The following is a 27594-nucleotide window of genomic DNA, read 5'->3' as shown; positions in this document are numbered from 1 at the left end:
CCTGACTCCTTCTTGAAAGCATCCCTTACTTGGCTCCTTGATACCTCACCTTCCCCCACCTACTCCTGCTCAGGCTCCTCCTCCCCCTCTGGGACACCTAAAGGTGTCAGAGTGGTCCAATGGCCACCTTCTTAACTCCATCCACACTCCTTGCCTAGATGATCTCCTCTTGCCCCATGGTTTTAAATACGTCGCAATGCCTCTAACTCCCAGATGCCTATCTCCAGTCCTGACCTGTTCACCAAGCTCTAAATCCATATAGCAAACCAGACGTCTCCCCGTAGATGTCAAACGGACAAGGCAAACATCACATGACCAAAATGGAAATCTTGGCTCCTGACCCCTGTCCCTCCGTACCGGTTACTCCCCGAGTTTTTCCCCATCTAAGTAAATGGCACCACCATCCAACCAGTTCCTGAAACAAAATAACCAGGCGTGTATCTTCCTCTCTTCCTTTCCTTCATTCTCCACATCAGCAAGTCCTTTTGGCTTTACTTCCAAAGTCCATTCTGGATCCATCCACTCCTCTCTATCACCACCTCCTCCCTCAGCTCCAGCTATGGTCCTGTCTTGCCTGGACTGCTGCATTAGCCTCCTAACTGGCCTTCCTTCTTCCATTCTTTTTTTTTTTTAATTAAAGTGTAATTAATATACAATGTTATGTTAGTTTCAGGTGTATGACATATCAATCCGACCATTCTATACATTACTTAGCACTCACTATGGCAACTGTAGTCACTATCTGTCACCAAACAACACTATTACAATATTATTGACAGTATTCTCTATGCTATACTTCTCATCTCCATGACTTACTTGTTTTATAACTGGACGTTTGTACCTCTCAATTCCCTCCACCTATTTCACCCATGCCCCCCACCCCTGCCCCAGCAGCCACCAGGTTGTTCTGTGTATTTAAGAGTCTGGTTGTGCTCAGCTGTGTTCTTCATGAAACTACATAAAACTTCACAAAACGGTTCATCTAAAACTGCAAATCAAACCGTGTCACTCCCCGACATTTAACACCCTGCGCTGACCTCTCATCGGGTGGGGAATGAAATTCAGACTTCATGCATGTCATGGCCCACCAAGCCCCACCTGAGTGGCTGCAGGCCACCTCGGTGACCTCCTCCTTCCATTCCCCTCCCCTGCCTGCTCCCCTCCCCACTCCCCTGCCTGCTCTGCTGCAGCCAAGCTGTCCCCCTCCTCAGACATGCCAGGCTCTGCTCCTTCAGCTTGGAATGCTGTGCTTCCAGAACCTGGCATGGCTGATTCTTCTTTGATATTCAGGTTTCAACAAGAAGCCACCTTCCCTGTGGGGCTTTTTCTCACCACCCCACCTAAAGCAGCAGCTCCCCCACTAATAGTGATCCCCTCTTCTACTCATTTCCCCAGGAATGAACGTTTAGGGTTCTTTCTTTTCTCTCTCTCTCTTTTTTTAATGATTTTATTTATTTATTTAACAGAGAGAGACACAGCGAGAGAGGGAACACAAGCAGGGGGAGTGGGAGAGGGAGAAGCAGACTCCCCACTGAGCAGGGAGCCCAATGTGGGGCTCGATCCCAGGACCCTGGGATCATGACCTGAGCCGAAGGCAGACGCTTAATGACTGAGCCACCCAGGCACCCCTCTTTTTTTTCCTCTTATAACAAATCTACAGTGAGCCTCCTCAGACTTTCTCTGTGTACGTGTGAGAGCTTCTCTGAGACATGCACAGGTGAATTGCTCTATCATAGAATATATACATTTTCAATTTTACTAAATACTGTCGAATTGCTCTCCAAAGTGCCTTTACCTGGCAGCTTCAGAGGATTCTTATTTCTCCCTTGGGTTCAATGCACTGGATATTCTCTCACTTGAAATTTCTGTAGCTTTGGTAGATGACAAGGGGGAGCTTTTCAATGTTTTATTTTGCATTTCTCTAATTGCTAGAGAGTTTAGGCATTTGGCTTTCTTTTTGCGCTATCCATATGCCTTGACCATTGTTTTATTGGGAGTATTTATCATTGTCCAATGGATCTATAGGCTCTTTTATCAACATTCTGAACACAAATCTCGTATATGATAAAGATGCTGTAAGTATGTACTCTCTATCTGTTGCTTGTCTTTTAACATTGCCCCATAACATCTTTTATCATAGGCAAGTTTTAAACTTATTGTTGTCAAACAGATGAATGGTTTTTGTTACAGTTTACGCCTGCTGTGCATATTTACTCATCCTTAGCCTCCCTGAGGTCAGCAAGTTATTTCTTCATCTGTTTTTCTAATCTTTGTAAAGTTTTACTTCCCATATCCAGGTGTTGGTTCCACTTAAGATGTGTTTGGGGCATGGCTTCCATCCCTTTATGATCTGAACAGTCAGTAACAATAAAAATCAGGAGATACAGCCCTGACAGGCAACCGTCTGCCAAGTGCCTCTCCTTTGCTGGCCCCTTCCCTCCGCGGGGGGACTCACCCAGCATCTGGCCCACGTGCTCTCCTCCCTTATCAGAGAACTGGTTGTGGCTGAGATCCAGCGTCTTGATTTGGTAATTGGCCTGGAGAAAGAAAGGGTAGAGAGAGGTGAGTTTTGGCTTCTCTATGGCTGCGAATACCTCTTTCATCTCAGGGCCATGTGATGGAGGGCTCCCACGCACCAAAAATCGGGTGGACGCGCGTTTTTAGACAGAAGACATTCTCCTGTGCATTTTTGTGTAACTGTTGATGACCCTTGGGAGGGTCTTGTCCCATCCAAAGGGCCCTGCTACTGCTGTGGCTGTTGTCAGGCTCGGCAGAGTCCAGACCCTCACCAGCTCCCTAGACATTCGGGGGACCTCACCTCTCTCTGCCTGGAGCCACCCGCCAGGCCCCCCACATCACCCAGGGCCATCCCCCACAGGGCTCTCAGTGGCCCCTGCCCCTCACTTCTTACCGACAGGGCTTGGCACAACAATTCTGCGGATTCATCCCTGAAGTTATTTCCTGCAGTGAAGGGTGGGGAGGTGTTTGCAATGTTGTCCAGACTAGGGCTCCCTTCCTCTCCCGCGTCCTGGCCCTGCCAGGCTCTTCCCTTTGGAACAATCAGCCATAGGAAAGGTGGCAAGTACTTAAAGCAAATATACGGACATGGAAGAAAACAGGAGAAAAGAGGGCAACTATTTGCCTTTCGCTTTAACATTCCCTGCTCTCTCTGCCATGATAGGGCAGGGAGGTCCAGGAGCCCGCGCGCGGTCCCCTCTGCGCCCCCTGGTGGTGTCATCCCCTAGCTTAGTGCCTAAAGTCTGTCACGTGATAAAAAATAAGACTATAGCAGCAAGGCCAGGACCAGAGGGGAACAAGTGAGGCATGCCTTTTGCGTGCAAAATCTCAGCTCAGTAAGCACAATGAGCAGTATCTTAATACAATATTTGCAAAAATCAAAATTAATGCAACACTTCTATGTTGAACAAAATTTAAAAATTTTAAATGCAGGATCAGCCCCTACACTTGCATGGCTAGACCTCACTCACCTCACCACAATCTGTCCCTTTTGGATCCTGTTTTATATTTGAAGTATTGATATTTTGTTCACCACAGACTTTTTTTGTTTTTACATTATTTTTGACTTTTACAATCATTGCAACACAATAGTATTTACTTGGTTACTGAGCTTTTTTGTGCCCCTTAAATTCTGGGACTGAGGCGTGTGCCTTCCTTATCTTACTCTTGTCCCAGCCCTGCTGGACAGTTTAAAAGATTTCTGGAAAATTGGGGTGCTTGGGTGGCTCAATCGGTTTAGCGTCTGACTCTTGATTTTGGCTCTGGTCATGAACTTGGGGTTCTGGGATCGAGCCCTGCATCAAGCTCCGTGTCAGGCTCTGTGCTCAGCGGGGAGTCTGCTTGAGGATTCGCTCCCTCTTCTCCCTCTTCCTCCATTCTCGTGCTCTCTCTCTCTAAAATAAATAAATCTTTTTAAAAAAAGATTTCTGGAAAATAAATGATATAGAGACTTATCCCCAAATTTCTCCTTTAAACCCTTAATAATTGTATCTTTAGCACCTAAATAGTGCTTGGCATCTAACAGTGCTCCATAAACGTTTACTGAATGAATGAACAAATCCACTGAGACACAAATGCTTCTTGGTTGCATCTGTACCAGTGCAATAAAATGAGATAATAAGCTAGGCAAGGTATAAAATTAGGTTTCTAGCTACTCAAATTGTGTTTACATCAGTGGTTACAAATAGTAGAGCTGGCTGTAAGTTTGATAAAATACAGATTCCTAGATCCCTCCTTTAAAGATTCTGATTCAGCAGCCTAGGATGGGACTGGGTAATTTGTATTTTTACAGAGCTTTCTGTATTATGCTAATGTTATATTAGAGGTCTTAGCCAATGCAACTAGAAAAATCACTGGTAGCTATAAATACTGGAAAGAAGAGACAAAACTCCCATTATTTGCAGAAAGATCACCTACCTAAATAATCCAAGAAAATTAACTGACAAAATGTTAGAACTAGTAAGATAACTCAGTAAAGTGACTGGGGCGGGTGTGCCTGGCTGGCTTAGTCCGTTTAGCATCTGACTCTTGATTTCGGCTCAGGTCATGATCTCGGGGTACTGAGCCCCATATTGGGCTCTGCACTAAGTGTGGAGCCTGCTTGAGATTCTCTCTCCCTCTCTCTCTGCCCCTCCCCACCCCCCACTTGCACTCTCTAAGTAAATGAATGAATGAATGAATAAATAAATAAAGTGACTGAACATAGGGTCAATGTGCAGAAATTAATAGCTCTCAGACATATCAGTAATGACCACTTAAGAATATATGATAGAAAAAACATTCTGTTCACGCAGGAATAAAATGATAAAACACCTGGACCTAATATGAAATGGACAAGACTTCTAATGGAATAAAAGCATAATACTTTATTGAAGAAGATAAAAAAAGACTTGAAAAAATAGAGAAAAACCTAGTGCTTGGGATTTGGACCCAGGCATTGACTTCAACATCCACACATTTAATCATTCTGATTTACAGATAACTTGCTGAGAGCCAAAATGGAGACCGTATAGGGAAACAGATTTTCCCCTGGTAGAATTGTAACCTGCTACTGTCTTCTTATATGAAGACATTAAATATTTTGAATATGTCAATTCTTTCCTAAATTAATCTAGAACATTAAATATAACTCCAAGCAAAATTCCAACAGTTTTGGGGGTTTTTTGGATGGAACTTGACAGGATGATTCTAAAATTCAGTTAGAGGAGAAATTGCACAAGAATAGCCAAGATTACTTTGAAAAAGAAGGTCAGATTTTGTCCACTCAAATATAAAACATATTGTGTCATATAATTATATAGCTAATATATTACATATTATATACTTGATATATTTCATTAATTACAACTAATCATTAAATTATAACACATGGCATATAATTTTAATATTCTAAACAAATATTAAAACAGTGTGGTGTTGACATAGACATAGACACAGAGATTAATAAAATGGAAAAGAAAATCTAGAAAGAAACTTGTATTTATATGGAAGTTTAATATACAATAAAGGTGACATTTCAAGTTAGTCAGGAAAGAGTAGTTTATTCAGGGGGCGCCTGGGTGGCTCAGACGTTAAGCGTCTGCCTTCAGCTCAGGTCATGATCCCAGGGTCCTGGGATTGAGCCTTGCATCGGGCTCCCAGCTCCGCGGGAAGCCTGCTTCTCCCTCTCCCACTCCCCCTGCTTGTGTTCCCTCTTTCGCTGTGTCTCTCTCTGTCAAATAAATAAATAAAATCTTTAAAAAAAAAAAGAATAGTTTATTCAGTTAATGATGCTGGGCACCTGGCTATTCATTTTGTAAATACAGTGTTTGATTCTTTCTCTACCTCATGCCATGAACAACAATAAACTCCAGATATATTGAAGATTAGGGATGAAAAAACAAAATCACAAAAATATTTGAAGAAAATTAAGGAAAACTTTTTATAATCTGAAGTAGAAAACAGTTTTTTGAGCAGGACTACAAAAATCAAATCCATAAAAAAGAATGATGAACTTGACAATGGTAAATAATACAAACTTATGTATAAGAAAACACCATAAGCAAAGCCATATGTAACATTCCAACATTGAAGTGTGAATATGTATAATATATAAAGAGTTTCTAACACTCAATAATATAAACAATCCCATAGAACAATTGACATTTCATAGAGGAGGAAATAAAAAAGGAAATAAGCATCTGGAAAAGATGTTTTATTTCAGTAGTGGGAATATAATAAAGATAGTAATAGTGATGAACACTTATTGAATACTTAGGTCCTAGGTATTGTTCTAGGTGTTACAGATTTTAATTCACTTCATCTCAGCAGTCACTGTCTGAAGTAGGTAATATGATTCTCCCTAGTTTATAAATGAGAAAAATGAGTCACAGAAGGGCTAGATAACTTGCCTTGTGTCAAAGCCGGGATTTGCACCCACATACTGTGACTTCAACAGCCACACACTTAACTATTCTGATTCACAAAAAACTTGCTAATAACCAGAGGAAACAGATAGATATTCCATTGGTGGAATTGTAAGCTGGTATAGTCCTCTCTTTTTTTTTTTTTTAGACTTTTTTTTGGTAAGTAATCTTTACCCCCAATGTGGGGCTCTAACTCGCAACCATGAGATCAAGAGTTGCATACTCTATTGACTGATCCAGCTAAGCACCCCTGGCATGATCTTCTACTTCTTCTTCTTTTTGAAGATTTATTTATTTATTTATTTGAGAGAGAGAGAGAGAGAGAGAGAGTGTGTGTGCATGTGAGTGGGGGGAGGGGCAGAGGGAGAGGGAGAAGCAGGGAGCCTGATGTGGGGCTTGATACCAGGACCCCAGGACCTTGACCCTAGCCAAAGGCAGACGCTTAACTGACTGCCACCCAGGTACCCCTATTTCTAATAATTCTATTTTCTCAAGTTCTTGATGGGGCCACTTGTTAGAATCTGACAGCTCTCATGGTGTTTTGTTTCCTTGTTTTGCAATTTTGGACTGTGAGCTCATCTTTAGTGGAGCTTTATCTGTGGGAATCTCAAGCAGCCTGGAGCCTGGGTCGAGGGACTGTTCCTCCAATGAGGTGTTCTATTTGTTCCTGTTGCATGCCCCAGGGCATTACCAGCATAGGACCACTTAGGTTAATTTCTTAGGGGTTCCAGGACCCTGAAGATAATATAAACTCAAACCACAAACCTGAGTGAGGACAAGTCTGTGGGTGCTAGAGTTCTCAAGTGACTTTTTTTTTTCTGTGAGAGAGACAGATAACAGACTAATTAAAAACTGAGTGTACAACTGGGTGTCAGGTAGCAATAAATGCTGTTAAGAAAAAAGATAGTGATGGTGATGGAGGGGAGGTCCGGGAAGTCCCCCCTCAGGAGATGACATTTGAGCAGAGGCATGAATAAAGCAACAGAGGGAACCATGCAGATATCTGGGGGAGAGACTTTCAAGCAGAGGCAGGCGTGCTGCCAAGTGGGTCAGAAGTCTCTTGTCCAGGACAGCCAGGAAGCCAGTGTGGCCATGGGGAGGGGGAAAGGATGGCCAGAGGGCTTAGCAGGGTGCGGATGCAGTGTTCTGATCTTGGATCGCAGAGGGTGCCTGGTCTGGCTCAGTTAGAGCCTGGATTCTCTCTGCTCTTCCCCTTCTCTCCTTTTCAGCCCCTTGTCCTCTCCTGCCTCTTCCATGGGCTCACCTGAAAGCTGGAGGTTCCAGAGCGAAGAGGTATTTCTCTGAAGGAATTCTGAGATTATTCTGGCCCCCTTCAAGCCAAGATCATTGTCGGAAATATTCTAAAAGGCAAGAACACACTTATGTGTGTGAAAATCCCAGCCAAGGGCCCTCATTAACAAACGGTGTCGGGGTGGGGCTTACAGGAGGCTGGCACCAGGGAGTAGGGCTGGGAGAGGAGAGGGGCAGGGGTGAAAGGGTAGGAAGCATTGGGAAGAGCAAAGGAGCAGAGGACAATGGGAATTCAGCTTTCCTAATGCCCAGCTGTGAGGCCCTCTCACTGGTCTCCGTTTTCTCTGAAGTTGGTTTTGGTGACTCCCCACTTCTCTGGTTTAGCCCTAGTACTTTAGATAAGCACACTGTACTATTATTATTATTTTTTTTAAACCTAAGACAGCTTTATTTGGAGAGTTTGGCATAAAGCAACTGAAAGATTCATTTAGAGTAACTCATCATTGTAAATTCCATTCATTGATTCGTGAAGCATGGACTCTGCCGGGAACACATAAGGATACAAATGGACATAGTCCTTTTGGGCTAGCAGGAGGGACCTTTATATAAACCAGCCCTTATTATCTTAATTGTTTCTCTTCTCTTTTTTCCCCCCATTTTTAAATTATGGTAAACTAGACATAACACAACATTTACAGCTGTAACTCTTCCTAAGGGTACCATTCAGGGGTCTGAAGTATATTCACATACTTATGCAACCCTCACCGTCATCTGTCTCCAGACACATTGTGTTTGATGAAAGCATGTCATGCCTTTATTTTCACTAAGTTCACTTTAAAGCGACTCTGTGGAAGGGCTTATAAGGTCCAGACAGAACTGGTTTCTCAGGGTTTCCTTGGGCCACAGGGAACACAGCCCCCTGGCCAGCCTCCGACGCGCACGGCCCTCCTCTGAGAGGTCACCTCTGGAGGAGAAGGGCCTCCAGGCCACTCGCAGAAGGCTGGAGGCTGGCCGGGGCCGGGGTGGGGCCCTCTGGCCCGTCCCAGGTGGGTTCTGAGAGCCTTGGTGCGGGGGAGGGAGCCGGCAGAGCAGGGCACAGTACCATCTCCTGCAGGTAGTAATTCTCTTGAAGCATCTCCACCAGGCTCAGGAGGCCCTCCTCCATGAGACAGTTGTCTGCCAGCTCCAGGGTGACGACACTCGTGTTGGACTTCGGCCGTCACCAGGGGAGGGGGAGAAAGACAGAGGGAGTCTGTGATCCGGCCAGTTCCCCGCCCTTGCCCAGAGCCTGTCCTCTTCCTTAACATTCCAGCCTTTTTGGAGGGTACGGAGATGCAGGCTAGCACTTCTGGAGAATGGAGAGGAGCAGGAGAAAGCCCAGGGACAAGCCATCCTGCTGAGGTGTGCTGGGACAATATGCTTATTCTGGGCACTTCCACCAAATGGGGCTCTGCAGGGGAATTTAGAATGGGGACATTAAAACGATGAAGTCGGGGCGCCTGGTTGGCTCAGTCATTGGCTGTCTGCCTTCAGCTCAGGTCATGATCCCAGGGCCCTGGGACTGAGCCCCACATCGGGCTCCCTGCTCAGCGGGAAGCCTGCGTCTCCCTTTCCCACTCCCCCTGCTTGTGTTCCCTCTCTCGCTGTGTCTCTCTCTGTCAAATAAATAAAATCTTTAAAAAAATAAAAAATAAATAAAATGATGAAGTCCCTGAAAACTGCGAGGAACAGGGATGATCTAAAACAGACTGTAGCTATTTAGCCTGGAGGAGAGAAGCTGTGACCTACTCTAAGATTAAGGAGAACTTGCTGCATTTAATCAGGGTATTTAAACATAAAACATCTACTGGCACTGGCTTTCTCCAGACGTCTTGCTTCTAGTTTAGGCTCTGGCTTATCTGGTACGTTTCTTTAGTCAGGACATGGCCCCAAGGCTGCTTGGAAGGACCCGGGCTTCAGTCTTAAATATCTACATCCAAGCTAGTTGGCATGCCCACAGGCAGCAAGGTCAGAGGAAGTGACTTGCAGCAAGACGGCCAGGGGTCTGCTCCAAGCAGCACTGTTTGCTATTCAACCCTTTCGCACCTCGGGGGTCCCGGTATGGAAAGAGCAGATACATGGCTGGACTTGAGCATTTTCAAAGTGTGCCAAGCAGCGAGAGAGGTAGCCAGCGGTAAGGAGCTCTAGCTCCAGGCAAAGGGCAAATGTAAGTTCAGCTACTGCGATGCGAAATGGTCCGCTCGGGGCCTTCTGGTCTCAGCTTTCTGGGGCGGGCAAAATTCCATCGTGCTCAAAGGCCATGGTCCTGGCTCAGGTGGCCAGGTGTCATTTAACAGTGTCCAGGATCAGGGGGTCGGATGGCCAGTTCCGGAGTCACCCTGGTGACCAGCACGGTGTGGGGGGCAGTGGGCAACCCCTCCCCCCAGGCCTATCCACATTCATCTCACACAGGCCAGTAGCCAGTGGTTACCCTTTGTGCCCACTGCTGGGGAAACAAGAATGAGCAGGGAAGACCCGAGCACCCCACCAAGTGCAAGGGCGCAGACGCGGGCAGGTGAGGGAGGGATGAGATGCATGAAATACGACCACAACTATCAGGGTGCTTTTAAGCTAAGCCAGGGAAACACAACATGTGCAAAGTTGAACAGTACAAAAGATAAATAACAGTTCAGTCCGCTGACATGTCACAGTGATTAATTGTCAAATTAGTGACACAGAGAATCAGAGAAGAGAAAACTCCCCCCAAACAGAAACTGTTGTTACTAAGAGACAAGTGGCCCAAGTCCTGAGAGAATTGCATTATTATCCAGTTTTTTTTTTTCATGAAACTCATGAGGTAATGGTGCATTCCTAACACCTCATTAATCAGTCTTTCAACACTCAATAAATTTCAAGATGGCTTTGTTCCCTCTCTGCTCTTCCCCTCTTCCCTCCCCGCCAGAAAGCAGCACAATCTCACATTTCATGTAGCCTCTTAATGGGCATGTGCTAAATGCAAATGCTGTTCTATTTCCCAAAATAAGTGAGTACTTTTTTAAAAAAATCAAACTTTCCCTTTACCATCCTAAATGAACAGTATTGTGCTGACCTACAGTTGTCACGTGTTCTGTTTTTCTGGGATGGAAGTTGGTTTGTATACAATCAATTATAATTATATAAAGCCATGATGAATTCAAGGTCAAGTCCTTGGTTGCTCATGCCAAGCCGAGAGAGAGAGAGAGAGAATTATTCCTATGGGAAAACATGATCTACTCTACAGTGTGATCTTTTAAGAATTATAACATTGCAAAAGGCAAATATTGAATAAAATAGCTCAGTAGTGAACCTATTTATAGCAAAGGTGAGCTTTGGAATTGAGACCCAGGCTGACGTTTTGTATTATGCACTTGCATTAGTGCCCAGCCCAGCCACTTACCCAGGGCTGTTGCCTTTGCTTCCTGAATCAGAAAGAGCATAGGCTTCCAAGGCCAAGGTCCCTAGCAGCCCCCTTCCCAGGAGCTAATGGGGCATCCCTGCCTGTTAGGTAAATCAACTGGTAGTCAAGCAGAGCCTAGGGCAGGGTGGGCACAAAGCTTGAAATTTAGGGTCCCATGGAGGCTCTGAGTGTCGGGCCTACCACTCCATCAACCCCCACTTCTGTCTTCACGTGCTCCCATTGGCATGCTCACCACCAGGGCTGTAGCAATAGCCTTGGTACCGTTGGGGCCCAGCCCATGGTGGTTGAGGTTCACGTAGGACTCCTCCATATTCCGAAGAAAGTAGGAGACAGGCACTACGCCCATCAGTTTGCAGGCCTCCAGGTATAGCTCCCTTTGTCCAGTGGTGAAAAATTTCTCTGTATCTACACAAAAAGATGCAAATGGATGAAGTGGGGTTTCTCTTCTCCCTTTGCCTTATTTCCCCTCTAACCCCAGGTCAGGTGCGCTTCTGCCTGGTGTCCCCTCTGCCTGAGGATGTCCCTGTGGGTGTGTGCACTGGAGGGTGACTCCAATCAGGAAGGCAGCCGGAGGTGGGAGAGGGAGACCCAAATTTCAGAAAGCCCCAGATGGACGTCTCCCTTTGGGTAAGAGACAAGGCCCCTAGTTTTAGGCCCCAAGCTTTCCTAGGAGAAGGAGCAGTGTGCCCATGCCCACCTGCCCGGGTTGCCCACATCCAGGATTAATTATCAAGAATGCATAAAGGCCCTGCTCTCTTGCCCACCATGGGGCAGCTCCGAAAGGCCAAACAGACAAGAAGCTCATTTGTGATAGTTGAGGGGAGCCTCCATTTAGTTTTAGTTTCATGGCCACTGTTAAAATGAGAGTCACAAGGGAAGCTTTACTAAAGATTTAGAGAGGTTCCAACTTTAAAGTACCCAAGTAGGACTGAGTGGGCTTCTCAAGGTGGCCAATCAATGCAAGATGGAGAGACACTCCCCCCCCCCTCAAATCAGCATGAAACAAAGAAACTTGTATTTGAGTGGGCTTTCCTCTTTCAAAGACTTGCATGTCATTTTCCTCACAAAAAGGACGGTCATGCCTCCTTTACCAATGACAAATCTAGCCCCAAATCACACACAGCTGATCAGCGCTAAAACCAGCTAACAGAATAGGGGACTTTAATCTCTCCATTCCTCTTCGGGCATTTGTTCCTCGGGCTTTAGACCTGCCTGGCTCGTGGTCAATGGGCAGTGGGCCTCCCTGGGTTCCCTATGCCCTCACAGCTGTCTCCTCATTAAGTGAGTCCCTTCCATGGCTTCCCATGGCCAGCTGGGGTCTAAAGCCTGCATCTGTTTTTCCTTCGGATGCCAGGGCCTTTGGCCAACCCAGCCCGGACATTTCTGAGGCAGACAGTGAGAGCTTTGTCTGTGAAAGGACAACTTTACAAGGAAGTTGACTTTGCAGGCACAGCTACTAATCGGCCTTCTCCTTAGGATGGTCGTAGAGCAGAGTCTCTCAATCCTGGCACTACTGACATTTTGAGTTGGATAATTCTCGGTTGCGAGGAGCTGTCTTGTGCCGTGAAGGATATTTAGCAGGATTCCTGGCCTCTGCCAGTGAGATGCCAGTAGCATCCTCCACCCCACCCCAGCCCAGGTTGCCCAATGTCCCCTGGGGTGCAAAATCGCCTCCGAGTGAGAACCACTGCTGCATAGGACGGACAGCATGTGGCAGGTGAGCAGCTTGTCCTGTCTTCTCTCCCTCCTCTGTAGCTTCATTGCAGCTTGCTATTGCACCTGGGCTCAGGTCTCACGCCTGCCCAGGAAGCCGTCTCTGCCCCATTCCCAGCACCTCAGTACCAGCGGCAGGGGCACGAGAAGCTGGAGCAGCTGGGCCCTGGGTTTCTGTCCCAGCATGGCATAGGTGCCGTTAGAGAGTCCTGTTCGCCAAGGCAGGGTCGGTAACCCCCACCTTTGTCCTTGGCACTAATTCTGCTCTGTTTTGTTCTGCTGACCCTTTCTAGCTGTAGTCACTATGGTTGTATTTTATTTTACTTTTAAAAAAGATTTTATTATTTATTTATTTGAGAGAGAGAGAGAGAGAGAGAGAGAGAGAGAGGGCACGAGCTAGGGGAGTGGCAGAGGCAGAGGGAGAAGCAGGCTCCCCGCTGAGCAGGGAGCCCGATGTGGGGCTCCATCCCAGGATCCTGGCAGATGCTTAACTGACTACCACCCAGGCACCCCACTCTGGTTGTATTTTAGAGGCAGCTTGCAACACTATTATCTTTTGTGGGGAGTTGGGGTGTGGGGGAGGAATGGGATGGAAGCAGGAATCTGGCAGAAAACATCCAGTTTCCATCTGCTACCCCCTCCAACCAGGTAAAATTCCGTGTTGAAAACATTAGTACATTAGCAGTCTTGGCATGGAAAAGAAGTCAGAAAAAGAGCAACAAGATGCGGGGTGGGCGGGCAGGAAGGAAGCATGCGTGGAGGCGAGGTTGTGTGTTGACCACGGGTGTGGAGGTTTATGCACTGACTGACCTAGGCTGGCCCATCAGGCGGGGCGAGCCTTGTGCTCACCTTGCTTCACAGGGGTTCTGGGCACCTCCCTCCTCGGGGAAACAGAGAGGGAGAAGAGGGTGAAGCCTTGTTTGCAGTAACAGAGTCTTTGCTGCAGCTCAGCCAGCCCCTCCTCCCCCGCCCTCCCGCCTCCCAGGGCACACTTGCTTTGTCCAGGGCGAACTCTCAAGTAGGAGAACCAAGAACTCGAATGTGAGTAGAGAGGGAAGTCACCAGGATGCAAGATGGGCCACAGACACTCCGGGGGCCCCCACAATACAGAGCAGATCGGCAGGGTGGGGTGAACAGGGGATTGGCGAACATTGGCAGCTCTCTGTGGCCTTGGGCAACTCACACAATCCCCGTAAGCCTCAGTTTCCTCCTCTTTAAAAGGCGGGTGATGATGACTACCTCCCGGGACACTTGCAAAGATGACATGTGGAAACATTGAGAAAACCAGAAATCCCCGTTCATGTATTGGTTTAGCTTCCAACAAGCTGATGTGACCACTCTGCTCAGCAGGTAGGCCACGAGCACAGGGCTGCTGCAGCTGCCACCACCGGGCCAGCCTTGAGGAGGACGGGCATAAAGCCGCCCCAGGCTGCAGCCACTCTCCTGCAGGACGGACGGCCCACGGGCCAGAGCCACGGCCGCGCCAGCGGAGCAGAGCTGTCCAGCTTCTGAGGAAGGAGGTGCACCACCACCCCGCCCACTGAGGGCCCACCCTCACCTTCGATCTCCAGGTCGGTTTCTGAGCTCTCCCGGGCTGCCTTCTCTTTTTCCACAGCCCCGGAGGCCTCGGCCTCACAGTAGAGGGTTTCATCACTGTTCTGTGGCGCTGGTGCGGTTTCGGGTTCATCTGGAAGAAAAACTCATCCCCTTGATGCTGGAAATGAAACCTGCTGGCCTTTCACATGGAGCCCGACCTATACTCCCTGGCTCTGCAAGGTGGTCCCGGCCACAGCCTGGGACGCCCCAGCCTCATGGGGCTCAGGGTGCCGAGGAGCTGCAGTGTGTGTTCAGTCCCCCAGGGGGACTGCATTCTACAAGCCCTCCCTCCAGGACAGTGCTGCCTCCTGATTGTCTGTAGGGTCTTGTGCTAAATGCCCCCTGTGTCCTCTGGGGACTCCCTGCTCCTGCCCTGTTCCCTGCTTTGAGCTTATCTCAGAGACTGGCTTTTTCCTGCTCTTTTGGCTCACTCTTTTCCTGCTCATTGGCTTGGGTGGGGTTCAGGGTCTGCTTCACTCTTTCAGGGAGAGGATGTGTGCCGATGCCTAGGCTTCCTCATTGGCGGGCATAAGCCATGCTGCGGATGGCCCGGGGCAGGGCAGGGCAGGGCAGGCGACTTGGGTCAAATGTGAAATGAAGTGGAACAGGAACAGTCCCAAGGAGAAAGAAGGATAACTTGATTCCTAAGAATTTGACCTAGCTTCTCTCCTTTCCAATCCAACATTTTGGGACCATGAAGAAGGAAGGGCTTGCAAAATCTTGCTGGGGTTGAAATTAATTGCTATGATTAAATATCCATGCCCTACGCTTCTCTCCCACCAGTCCCTATACTCGCTGGACATGGGTTTTCTGCCATTGGACCACTGATCTGGAACCAGCATGGGTTCCTGAAAACCTCACACAAGGTTCCAGAGCTAGTCATCCCACCTCTGTGGGATGCAATGTTTGGGGAAGCCATGCTCAACCACCGGGTAGCCCATCAGAACTTGGCCAATCTACTCTTTGGGTGGGCTGAGCATTTGTGGTGGTGGTCCCAAGTTTTAACCACCCAGGTTCTAAGATAGTGGGGTTCCTAACGAGTCCATGCAGGTCTGTGTTTTCTTAGTCCTTATCCATAAACCCAAGCTCCAATGTTTATTTCCAAGAGGGTAAGACAAGGTCTGCATGATAAGAGGTGGAAGGAGCAGTACCCCAGCAGTTAGAAGACATACAGTGGCTTAGCCATCGAACTCAGCCATCAAAAAGTGATGACTTTCTGAGTCTTAATATCCTCATTAGTCCTACAATTTCAGAATTCCGTAGAATGCTGTTAAATGTTTAACTGTCTCTCTAGGAAAAAAAAAAAAAATCCTGATTTGGAGTGTTAGCCAATTCAGGTGGCGTAAATATTCCCAACATGGCTGATTTCAAACTACCAACATGACATAGGCCACCCACAAAATGAAAATTAAAGTCAGCCAGAGCTAGTCCAAGCCAGTTCCAGCACAGCATCGCATCTCGCATCCAACTCTCTCACTCCCTGTTTGGGAAGCCCTGAAGCCAAGTCACTGTGACACACTGTCCCAGTTCTAGAGGGTCCCACATGAGGAGGGGAGGGGGTTTCAGGGTCCATGTGATCACTGGGTATTATACTGAGGCAGCCCAGAAGGGCCCCGGAGGTGAGAGATGGGATGCCTGTTCACCTTTTGTCTCAGGCTCAAGAGGCTCATCATTGTCCATGGTGTCAGGGCCCTCTCGGGGGCTGCTGCCAGCTTCTTGCCACCTTTCTGCTGCTCCCCTAAGAAGCACACCTGTCCATTCCCTTCTGTCTCAAAGTTTGTGCACCCTGCCCTCACACAGATAAATCCCGGGGCGGGGGCCTGGAGTTATCCTTTCGTCCCAGAAAGCCCTGGGGAGAGGGGGCTTTGGTGGGAAGAGGATAGGCATGGATTGGACTCCAACTCTGTCTGGGAGAAGTAGCTCCTTCCCCGGATCATCAGGGAAAGTGGTACAGCTCGATTCCTGGGAGCCCTGTCGAAAGGATGCCCACCCGCCTGCGACTTTGTGACTTAGGACCCACTATCATTTCACCTCTTCAACATTCCATGACCTCATGCAGTCATTGTGATCCACATGGGTGGACCTGGCAACAGCCAGCCTCCCACCCTCTTGGTGGCTCTGGCAGGTCCTCTTTTCTCATATGTCCGCGGGGGCCGAGCCCAGGCTTGGCTGTGAGTGTGCAGGTGCTGTGGGGGGTCCTCTCGGTGGTCTTGTATTTCCCTCTGAGGCAGGAGCAAACCCAAGCCCATTAGTCAGGTGACTGTGAAGAACGGCCACCATGTTCTTCTCTCAAGGTGGTTGTGCTTCAGGTACGAAATATTTCAGTGATGGGTGAAGTCCATTTTCTTCTACCCAGTTCTCTTTCCTTTTTTCTTTCCCCCTCGGGAGAGTATCCTCAACCTTGGAGCAGAAGATCAAAAGCAAAGCCCGACAAACATATGTTCTATCACTACAATTTGTTGCAGCCAAAGCATTGTTCAATCCAAATTACCGGGCTGCCTAACTTGAAACCACTCAACCATCATTCACACGCTGGGCTGTTTTCACATGTCTTGGAGTTGAAGTTCACTTGCAGTTTACTCTCAAGAGAATCTGGAGGCGTGTTTGTTCCTTCTTGATAAACTTTCAGCACATCAACGGTCAGGTCAGTGACTGGAGGGCTTGGGCACGTGGAAATCCCTCTTTGCCACTCAGAAGAATGATGACGATCTAGGAATTTGTGAAGGGAAACCATAGTTAGAAATCTGAGATGTTACTCACTCCTTCAGGCATTTGTTCTGTAAAATATTTATGGAGCATCTATTATGTATAAGGCACTGAGATAGTCAACCACTGTGGGGAGGGGATGCAGACATGATTATGGCATGGACCTTTCAGGGCATGTATCATACAAGATAGAAATTGACACAGCCACCTCTAGGGTGTGAGGGTTGTGGGCAAATATTTTTGGCAGAGCTCCCATTCATAAAATGAATTTGGGTCACCCTAAATCAGCATGGCAACACCATTCTACTGGTCCAATCTCCTGTGGTTCCTTGAAAGAAACACCAAGCAGACCGGGGCTGTGCTTGTCTCCTAGGATGATTTGGTAAGCATGAGTCCTGGAGATCCTTTGGGCATCTGATATACTCCATGCTGGTGCAGAGGATAAGAAAGTGTCCCTAAAGGAGAAAAAACGGGGACTGGAGAGTATGTTGGTCCTGGTCTAAACTCTAGGTGCTCTGGACAGCACCACGTGGTCTCAGGCACAAAGGGAGAATTAGAAAATTTGGAGGAGAGCACCCTAAATAGCCACTGGGCAGAGGCACCAGGCAGTTACTGGAAATTGATAAGGGTCATGAGGGAGATTCTCTGGGAGTCCAAGGGAAGGTGAGGTTTCTTCATGCTGAGGAGCGTTTGTGGGCTCTGGACAAGTATCGTCCTGACAAAAGGCATTTCCAGGAATGTAGAATAAAGGAAGGCTACAGAGCCCCAGGTGGGTTTGGGGGAATATAGGGTGCAGGGAATAGTAGGGAAAAGGGAGGCAACAGGGACCAGAGTAATTTCAGGAATAGATTCAATGCAATGAAAAGTCAATAGGAAGCCACTGAAGATTTTTGAACAGGAGCATGATTTAATCAGAACTTCTCTTTATGATGATGGAGAGCAATTATTTATTTATTTGGGGGAAAGAATCTATTCTGGAGAAATAAAAATGTTCAAGAACCATAATTTTAAAATTTTATATCTTTTTAACATCATAAAATGTATTTGCAACTTCTTTTTATATGTTATTTTAAAAGTTTATTACTGAGGGGTATCCTTTTTATTTTTTAAAGATTTTATCAGGGGCGCCTGGGTGGCTCAGTTGTTAAGTGTCTGCCTTCGGCTCAGGTCATGATCTCAGGGTCCTGGGATCGAGCCCAGCATCAGGCTCTGCATCAGGCTCCCTGCTCGGCAGGAAGCCTGCTTCTCCCTCTCCCACTCCCCCTGCTTGTGTTCCCTCTCTCGCTGTCTCTCTGTCAAATAAATAAATAAAATCTTTAAAAAAAATAAAAAAATAAAGATTTTATTTATTTGAGAGAGAGAGAGAGAGAGAGAGCACACGAGTGGGGGGGAGGGGCAGAGGAGGAGGGAGCAGCTGGGATGAAGGGCTTCATCTCAGGACCCTGGGATCATGACCTGAGTTGAAGGCAGACGCTTAACCGACTGAGCCATCCAAGTGCCCCAGGGGTATCGTTTTTTTTAATTAAAATTTTAATTTTGAAATATTTTAGACTGTAGTAGAGTTACAAAAATAATAGAGTTCCCATACACTCTTCACTCAGCTTCCCCTTGTATTTACATCTTGCATAGCAAAATTGTTAAAAAGTAAGAAATTAACATTGGTACAATGCTATTAACTCCACTACAGATCGTATTTGTATTTTACCCATTCTTTCACTAATGCCCACTCTTTGTTCTGGGGTCCAATCCAGGATCCACATTGTGTTACCATGTCTCTCTCAGTCTCTCCCAAAATATGACCTTTCTTCAGTGTTTGTCTTTTATGACCTTGACAATTTTAAAGAGTACTGGTCAGATATTTTGTGGAATGTCCCTCAATGTGGGTTTGTCTGATGTTTTGTCATGATTACTGGGAAAGGTGCCAGAGCTGATGTGCCCTTTTCAGTGCTTATCAGGGACACATGATGTCAATATGTATTACGTTGATGTCTTGGTCAAGGTGGTATCTGCCAGGTTTATCTACTGTAAAGTTACTGTTTTCCCCTTTGTAGTTATTATATATTTTGGAGAAGATGTTTCTGCTTAAACTTTTTGCCCAATACTTTATTTTGCCCAATAATTTTAGCATCCATTGATCTTACTGAGGTCTTGACTCAACCTTTACTACTGTCATGTTTTAATGGTGATTTTCTGTTTCCCACAATCCTTCTATGTTTGTTAATTGGAATTCTTTTGTGGGAGAGAGTGGTCTCTCTCCCCTATTTATTTGTTTATTCAGTTGTTTATATTAACAGGGATCATGGATGCTTAACATGGATAGTGCTGATCATGGATACAGCACTATCATTATTTTGCTGTTCAAGTTCCAGCTTTGGCTGTGGGAGCTCATTCAGGTTGGCTCCTGTGCCCTTTTGACATGCACCCCACCTTTTATTTTTATTTGTTTGATCCCCTCCTTCCTTTCTGGCGCCACAGGCATCAAGCACTTTTCCAAGGAGAGTGAAACCCTAGGTCTGGGTGCTGGCATGCTCATCACTGTTGGGTTGGCACTGCTCCTAGTCCTTCCCAGTGGACAGAGCTAGGAAATGCACATCTGTATGTATATATGTATTATGTATGTATGTAGGTAGGTAGGTACATACACTAACTCACACATAACAGACATCTGTATTTATTTCCATACCCATCTATCTGTATATATATTAAACAAAAGCCATGAGCACACCAATACCTCTGATTCCAATCCAGCACCACAGGAGACATTCATGTCTTCTCCCTTTTCATATTTGTCATTTCTCTCTCCTCAAGAAACCTGGCTCTCATTTTCTACAATATATTTACTTATTTGCTCATCTCTAGGATACATATAAAGTAGTTTCAGAATTGCTAAACCATAACAGGGGAAACAAATTTACCAACTAGAATACAGTGTTATTATATAGTTTGTGTGTGTGTGTGTTTATCCTTATGTATCCAGTTAAAACATTCCCCCCCAAATTATCTAGGTCCACCCTTTTTCTTCCTAGCCCCTTCAATGTGATTATTTGATTCATTTGTGTTTTTTTTTTTGTTTTTTTGTTTAAGATTTTATTTATTTATTTGACAGAGAGAGAGACAGCAAGAAAGGGAACACAAGCAGGGGGAGTGGGAGAGGGAGAAGCAGGCTCCCCACTGAGCAAGAAGCCTGATGCGGGACTCGATCCCAGGACCCTGGGATCATGACCTGAGCCGAAAGCAGACGCTTAACGAATGAGCCACCCAGGAGCCCTATTTGATTCATTTGTAACATGGGTTCACTGGTCACAGCCTGTATTTGATCCCCCCCCCATATCCTGGTTGATTTTATTTAATTTATATACAGCAACATTCACTTTGTACAGCACAGTTCTGTAGGTTTTGACAAATGCAGAGAGTCATGTATTTACTACCATGGTTCCACTCAAAACAGTTCCATCACCTGAAAATTTCTCTCATGCTGCCCCTTTATGATTAACCCCTTCCCAGCCTAACCCCTGGCAATCACTGTTCCGTTTCCATCCTTATAGCTTCACGTTCTCCAGAGTCATATAAATGAAATCATACAATGTGTAGTTTTTTGGAGGGGTCTGGCTTCTTTCACTTAGTAAAATGCATTTAAGATTTATCTATGTTATTGCATGAAGCAGTAGTTTGTTCCTTTGTATTTCAGAATAATATTCCATTGTAGCATGTACACATTATCCATTTACCTGCTAAATCTTCATATGTTCCCTTTCTTGGTGATTTTGAATAAAGCAGCTATAAACAATCACATACAGGTTTTTGTGTGAACAGAGATTCTCTTGAGTAAATACTAGGAGTGGGATCGCTCATGTATGTAGCAGGTGTATGTTTCACCTTGTGAGAAACCGCCATGTTGTTACCCAAAGTGCAAAGAGCTGCACTAATTTGAATTCCCCCTAGAAATATATGGTAGCATCAGTTCCACATTCTTGACAGCCCTTGATATTGCCAGTTCTGTTTTTGTTTTGCCATGCTAATTGTGTAGTGGTATCTCCTGGTGGTTTTAATCTGCATTTCCCTAATGACCAGTGATGTTGAACATCCTTTCATATGCTTTTTGGCCATTCATATATCATTCTTATTGTTCAGATTTTTTGCCTATTTTAAGCTGGGTGGTTTACTTTCTTACTGAGTTTTGAGAGTTCTTGATATATTCTGGGCAGAAGTCCTTTGTCAGAAATGTGGTTTGCAAATATTTTCTCCCAGTCTATGGTTTAGCTTCTTATTCTTTTTTTTTTTTTTAAGAACTTATTATTTATTTATTTATTTGACAGAGAGAGAGAGAGAGAGAGAGTGCACAAGCAGGGTAAGCAGGAGAGGGAGAAGCAAGCTTCCTGCAGAGTAGGGAGCTGGATGTGGGGCTCGATCCCAGGACCCAGAGACTGTGACCTGAGCTTAAGGCAGATGCTTAACCATCTGAGCCACCCAGGTGCCCCTCAAAATTCATAATTGAAAAATTTTCAAAATTGATCAAAATTACCATTTTTTTCTTTTATGGATCATGTTTTTGGTGTCATATCTAAACTTTCTGCCTAACCCAAGGTCATGTAGATTTTCTCCTATGTTTTATCCTAGAAGTTTTATAGTTTTAGCTTTTACATTTAGGTCTACGATCCATTAAATTTTTTCTATTGTGGTAAAATATGCCAACATAAAATTTATCATTTTAACCCTTTTAAAGTGTACAATTCAGTGGCATTAAGTACATTAACAGTGTTGTATAACCATCACCACAATCTGTTTCCAGAGCTTTCTCTAGGATTCATTTTGAGTTAATCTTTGTATAAGGTATAACAGGTACCTTTGTTGAGGTATGGGTTGAGCTTCATTCTGCTTGTGGATGTTCAAATGCTCCAGCACCATTCGTTGAAAATACTGTTCTTTCTCCATTTAATTGCCTTTTTACCACTGTCAAAAGTCTGTTGGCCATATGTATCCTTTGGGGTTATTTGTGGGGCTAGCATTTCAGAAACCATATAACCATGGTGTGATGTCCCACCTAATCAAAATGTACTTTTAAACTACTAATTTGAAAGACGAGCTCCTGTGGTGCTGGGAGGTAGGCATAAGGCACATAGGGGGTAGGAGGTAAACTGACTCTCTAGTTAATCCATAGAGCAGCGACAAAAGAGACAGTCCCAGGGGAAGAGGGGAGGCATGGTTTTGACTTGAAATGAGTCAAAGTCTGCCAGCTAGAAAGTGGCAGAGCTGGGACATAAATGAAGTCAGTCTGGTTGCAGAGCCCATACTGCCTCTCTACACTGCCCCCTTGCTGTTGGTTTAACATGACAAGGTGGTTCTCCATTCATGGCTCAGAAGGGTCTGGGCTCAGGTGATAGATTTCAGGAGCTGGCAAACTATAGTCTGAGGACCAAATCTGGCCCATTGCTTGCTTTGTAAGTAAAGGTTTCTTAAAATACAGTCATTATCACTCATTTAGGTATTTCTGTGGCTGGTTTCATGCAGCCACATGGCAAAGTCAAGTTGCTACTGAGACCCATAGCCTGCAAAGCCAAAACTATTTCCTTTCTGGTCCTTTAGGGAAAAGTTTGCCATTGAATTTGACTGCCATTAGCATAAGATGATGAAGATTCTAGTTCTCCAAGGAAAGAATGGAGAGAAGAGAATCCAAGAAAGTTGGCAGAAACCACATTAGGAGGCAAGATGAGGAAGTGCAACCAAAGAAACAGATACCATTATTATTAGATGTAATAATATCCCATTTTTTTGCAAGAGCTTTTTAAAATAAATGATAGTTGTAAATCAAGTGGGATTTCAGATATGGGGGGGGTCTTTGAAAGAAAGGCACTTGCAGAATTATAAAGCAAGAAATTCCTCATTATGTGTCCACTTTTGCAAGTTTGAGTTTTATTATGCTCAGTTTCCTCATGAAACTGAAGCTCTTCAGAAAGAAGGACTTTTTATTCATTCATTCATTTGTTCATTGTCTGTGTTGGATGCCCTTGTGCTGGCTTAGGCGACGGGAACAGAGTGGTGAACCTCATGAAGTATACAGTTTACTGAGGGGTACTGATGAGTAAAGAGACAGTGACAGTGTTGGGCCCAGAGGAAGCAAGGTGTGAGAGAAGCAAATAGGAGAAAGCTTCTGGTCCAGACTGGGGGCGGTGGCGCGTTTGTGTGTGGGTAGGTGCTAGGGATTCGGAAAAGCTTCCTTGAGGAAGAAATGTCGAAGTTGAGACTTGAAGGTCCATTAGGCAGTAACCAGTGACGGCAGAGGGAGGGGCAGACCCAGGGGAGGAGGAGAGGGAGTTGAGGCTGGGAAGGAAGCATCCACAAAGTCCCTGCAGCTTGCTGGAGTGGGATTCTCACTGCGGGCAGTGGTGATGGAAGGGAAGAGCTGAAGGATGTGGGCGGAGGCCAACAACAGAGGGCCTTCAGGGCTATGCTAAGGAGTTTGGCCTGCATTTTGAGGGTAGTGGGGGTTTGCAGAGAGATTTGAAGCCGCAGTGTGACCGGCCATAATTTGCAGAGTAGAAATACTGCTCTGGCTGCAGTGGGGAAAGCAGATTGAGGACAGGAAGAGGATCAACACCAGTTAGAAGTGGCTGCAGGAGTGACGTGGACTCACTGAATAAACATAAAGAAAGCCAAACCCCTTGGACTTGGGACAGATCAGATATGTAAGTAAAAGGGAGAAGAAAAAGCCGGAGGCCAGGATAACTTGGTAGGTGATTGTGCCGTTCAAAAAGAAGAGGACAGAGGAGCCGAGGGGACAGAGGGGCTGTCATTTTTGGGAGGATGGTGGCGGAAGGTGCTGAATGCAACTTTGGGTGTGTTGAGTCTTTGCCTCTGGGACATCCATTGAATAGGTCCACAGGCGAAAGGATTTATGAGTCTATGGCCCAGGAAAAGGAATAAAAACATAGATGTGTGAGTTGTCAGTATGTGGATGGTATCTAAAGCCATTGGAGGGGTGAAATTTTCTCAAGGAGGGACTTTAAAGTAAGAAGAGGAAAGAGACCAAGGATGAAATCCTAGGGACACCATCATTGAAGGGGGGGTGTTCAGAGGAACAGAAATGAAAGACACTAGGACAAATGTCCACAGAATCAGAAGGAAAACAAGAATGTCACAGAAACCAAGGGAAGAGAATCTTACAAGAAGGGGGGAGTTATGAAAATTATAGAACACTTAAGAAATAATAAAGCCTGGAGCGTGCCCATTAAATTTGGCAACAAGGAAGGCACTAGGAACTTTGGTGGGAGTTTCAGTGGAGTGATAAGCGTAGAAGGTACATTTCAGTGGAATGAAGATGAATGAAAGGTAAGGAAGTATGGATATCAGGAGCAGACAACTCAAGAAGCTTGACTGTGAAGGAGAGGTGGGGAGATGGACAGATGGCTGGAGGGGGCCTTGGGCTGGGGAAGAGTTTCATATAGGAGAGATGTGAAGCATGTTTAAATGTTTATGGGAAGGAGTCAGGAAAGAAAAGGAGAGGGGTGAGCAGAAGAAGCATAATCTCTGAGGAGGCAGGAAGAAGGGATCCCAAGCATAGTGGAGTGGTCAGCCACTGTGTTGGGAGGGAAGGAAGAAAGTTGGTTTTGGATGCTGGCCAGTGTGTTGGTGTGGCAACAAGGAGTAGAGAGTTTTCACCTTGGTGGTTCTATATTTTCTCTAAAGTTGGCAGGGAGATGATCTCCAGAGAACAAGAAGGGGGATCATAGGACAACAAGTTAGGAAAGAATGGTCATCATGGAAATGGAAGAGAAAGCTAATTAAGAACAAAGGATTGCTGCGGTGGGTTGAGGGCTGAAGTATGAGGTTGGAGACCAGCACACTAATAGCTCCAGTCCAAGGGGTTGGTAACTTTACCAGTGCTCAGCAGACCAGATGTCAGAGCCAGGAAGGAGAATGGTTTTACTGACCTCAACAGGTGTCATTTAAGAACAGTGGGCAGGAGAGTTGATATTGGGAAGAGTGATAAAAGATGGTTCACGGGGATTCCATATTGGATAGAAAAAGAAATGGTGACTGAGGGGAAGTGTGAGGACAGAAGAGAGAATGCTAGGGTTTGATGGAGTTAACAGCTGAAGCAGAAGTGAGAGTGGGAGAGGCAGAAAGCCATGATGTGATCCACTGGGGTGGGTGTCTGAACTTATGATTTCAGAGGTGGAGCAGTACTTAGCCATGATACTCCAAGGGTATCTGAATTATAGTGGGAATGAAGCCACTGAGGAGGTGGTGACAGTGAGCTTCTACGATTTGGGATGGCTCATTAACATTGGGCGTGGGAGGACTTGAGGTAGGAAAAACTGAGTCAGGACTAGAGTCTGCAATGAAAGAGAAGGAGGGGATTTGAGGTCAAGAAAAGTCAGGGTGAGGTTGGGGTAAACACTGATGAGCGCTTGATAAACATTTGATGAATACATGAATGCAGGAATCAGTGAATAAATGAATGCATCAACTCAGACCAATCTGGCACATTCTGGGAATATCAAGCCATAAATACCAAGATCCCAGAGGAAACACTAGGATTACAGAGGCCAGGTTAGGAGGAGTATACGGGTCTCAGGTTATCATAAGAGTTGAAGGTAAGCAATTCTTTTCAGCCTATCCTATCTGAGAGGCTGTTTGAGCCCTCTAGACCTGCACAGGTCCAATCCGATAGCTACTAGCCCCTGTAGCTATTGAGCACTTGAATTGTGGCTAATCTAAATTGAGATGTGCTGTCCACGTAAAACACACACTGGATTTCAAAGATTTAGTATACACACACAAAAAAAGGAACACAAAATATCTCATTTTAAAGTACTGATGAGTTGAAATGCCAATTTTTTGGACAGATGTGTTTAAATAAAACATATTATTAAAATGAATTTCACCTGCTTTTTTTTTTCCTTTTTATATGAGGCTACTAAAAATTTTTAAATTACATATGCAGTTGACATTGCATTTCTCCTAAGCAGCTTTGCTCTAGGTCTTGGTCAGCAGCTTCTGCAATCCTGAAAGGAAGGATTATACCAGCCTGTATGATGCACACGTTCTACCAGTAAATGAATAAAGGCAGCCATCTTGAACTTCCATACATCCCTGGTGGCAGAAGTAAAATTTGAACCCGCAAGGGCTTTCATTTCTTGTATTCAGGAAATTCCCCTGTAAAAGAACATTTTGTATCCCTCCAAGTATTGCAAAACCTTCCACTGGCCCTACTAGATAGGGTCTGCATCCTTGCAACCACCCAGTGGTTTATCATCACCTCCACTGTTATCACAGTTGGGATAAATTGAGGGACTCATCCAGTCTCTCTTCTTGGAATATTTTTTTTTTTTAATTTATTTTTTATTTATTTATCTGAGAGAGAGAATGGGAGACAGAGAGCATGAGAGGGGGAGGATCAGAGGGAGAAGCAGACTCCCCGCTGAGCAGGGAGTCCGATGCGGGACTCGATCCCGGGACTCCAGGATCATGACCTGAGCCGAAGGCAGTTGCTTAACCAACTGAGCCACCCAGGCGCCCCTCTTCTTGGAATACTTCTGACACAGTGAGGCTGCAGATGGTGCAGACTGTACTTAGACTTTTCCTTTGACTGGGGAAGCCCGAGGCTGCTCTTCTCCAGGACAAGTCTCCTTGGAATCTGCAGGGAGGGCTAGTTTAGCATTACAGTTTGGAAGGCTCTATTTCTGCCAGGGATGGTAGAAGATGACCCTACATTAGCAGTAGCCAGAGCTGGTTTAGGCTTAAATTAAAAAAAAAAAGAAATAGGAAACACTAAGAGCTTACCCTAGGTTGGAGGAAACTGAGGCTCCAAGAGGTTCAGTGACCTGAGAGGTTCCACAGGTGTGAAGTTGGTTGAGCCAGATCTGAACTCAGGTGGTCTAACTCCAAACCTTGTGATGCTCACATCCCCCTACGCTTTTCAGCATAGCTGATTATGGATTGGGAAACAGAAAGAGGGCAGTCTCACTTACTTGGCCTTGGGGAAAAGCCTCTGAAGGAGGATGGCATCGGTTGGCCTGACACATTTTGCTCACGCATGCATTGAACAGTACAGTTGAGGGCAGGTCCTTTAGCAGAGGTTCCCAAACTGTACACCAGAATAACTTGGTCTGTGTTAAGGGCCCCGTTCCAGACCTGTTAAATCAGAACCCTGGGAGTAGGGCCTAGCAATTTGTATTTTTAAAATATTTCCAAGTGGATAAGGGAACCCTCGTTTCCCAAAATGATAAACATAGGCTCTAGGTAAGTACCTTGATTTAGGATCTGATTTAGAACTTGGACTTCTGGGTAACCATTGGGACAAAATGGAAGGAAGTTACAAGGAAGGTTTATTTCAGCCACCTAAAAGGAGTGGGCCTGGCTTTGGGGGCTCCTTAGGCAGAGCTGACATTTGTGTGCTAGTTTCTAAGAGGCTTCCCAATCTTCAGACTGCCCTTGGGGCCGCTGCTTCATCTCAGGCAACGGGTGAGT

General features: G+C 45.7%; 1 protein-coding gene across 1 annotated transcript in view; it reads right to left on the bottom strand.

Annotated features, from left to right (window-relative positions):
- The window catches only part of LRRC74A (leucine rich repeat containing 74A), a 30500-nt gene extending 14290 nt beyond the window's left edge, over positions 1-16210 (bottom strand). Inside the window, exons 1-7 of the mRNA XM_078054336.1 lie at positions 16062-16210; positions 14381-14509; positions 11342-11514; positions 8776-8883; positions 7687-7783; positions 2912-2961; positions 2456-2537 (exon numbers count right to left, since the gene is read on the bottom strand). Coding sequence (XP_077910462.1) covers positions 2456-2537; positions 2912-2961; positions 7687-7783; positions 8776-8883; positions 11342-11514; positions 14381-14509; positions 16062-16098 — 676 coding nt within the window. The 5' untranslated portion in view covers positions 16099-16210. The remainder of the gene's footprint in view (positions 1-2455; positions 2538-2911; positions 2962-7686; positions 7784-8775; positions 8884-11341; positions 11515-14380; positions 14510-16061) is intronic.
- Between the last annotated feature and the right edge of the window lie 11384 nt (positions 16211-27594).

This window comes from Halichoerus grypus, chromosome 8 (assembly GCF_964656455.1).
Source record: "Halichoerus grypus chromosome 8, mHalGry1.hap1.1, whole genome shotgun sequence".
NCBI lineage: Eukaryota > Metazoa > Chordata > Mammalia > Carnivora > Phocidae > Halichoerus > Halichoerus grypus.
Note: the sequence above shows the minus strand (reverse complement) of the source record. Positions and strands in the feature narration are given on the sequence as shown.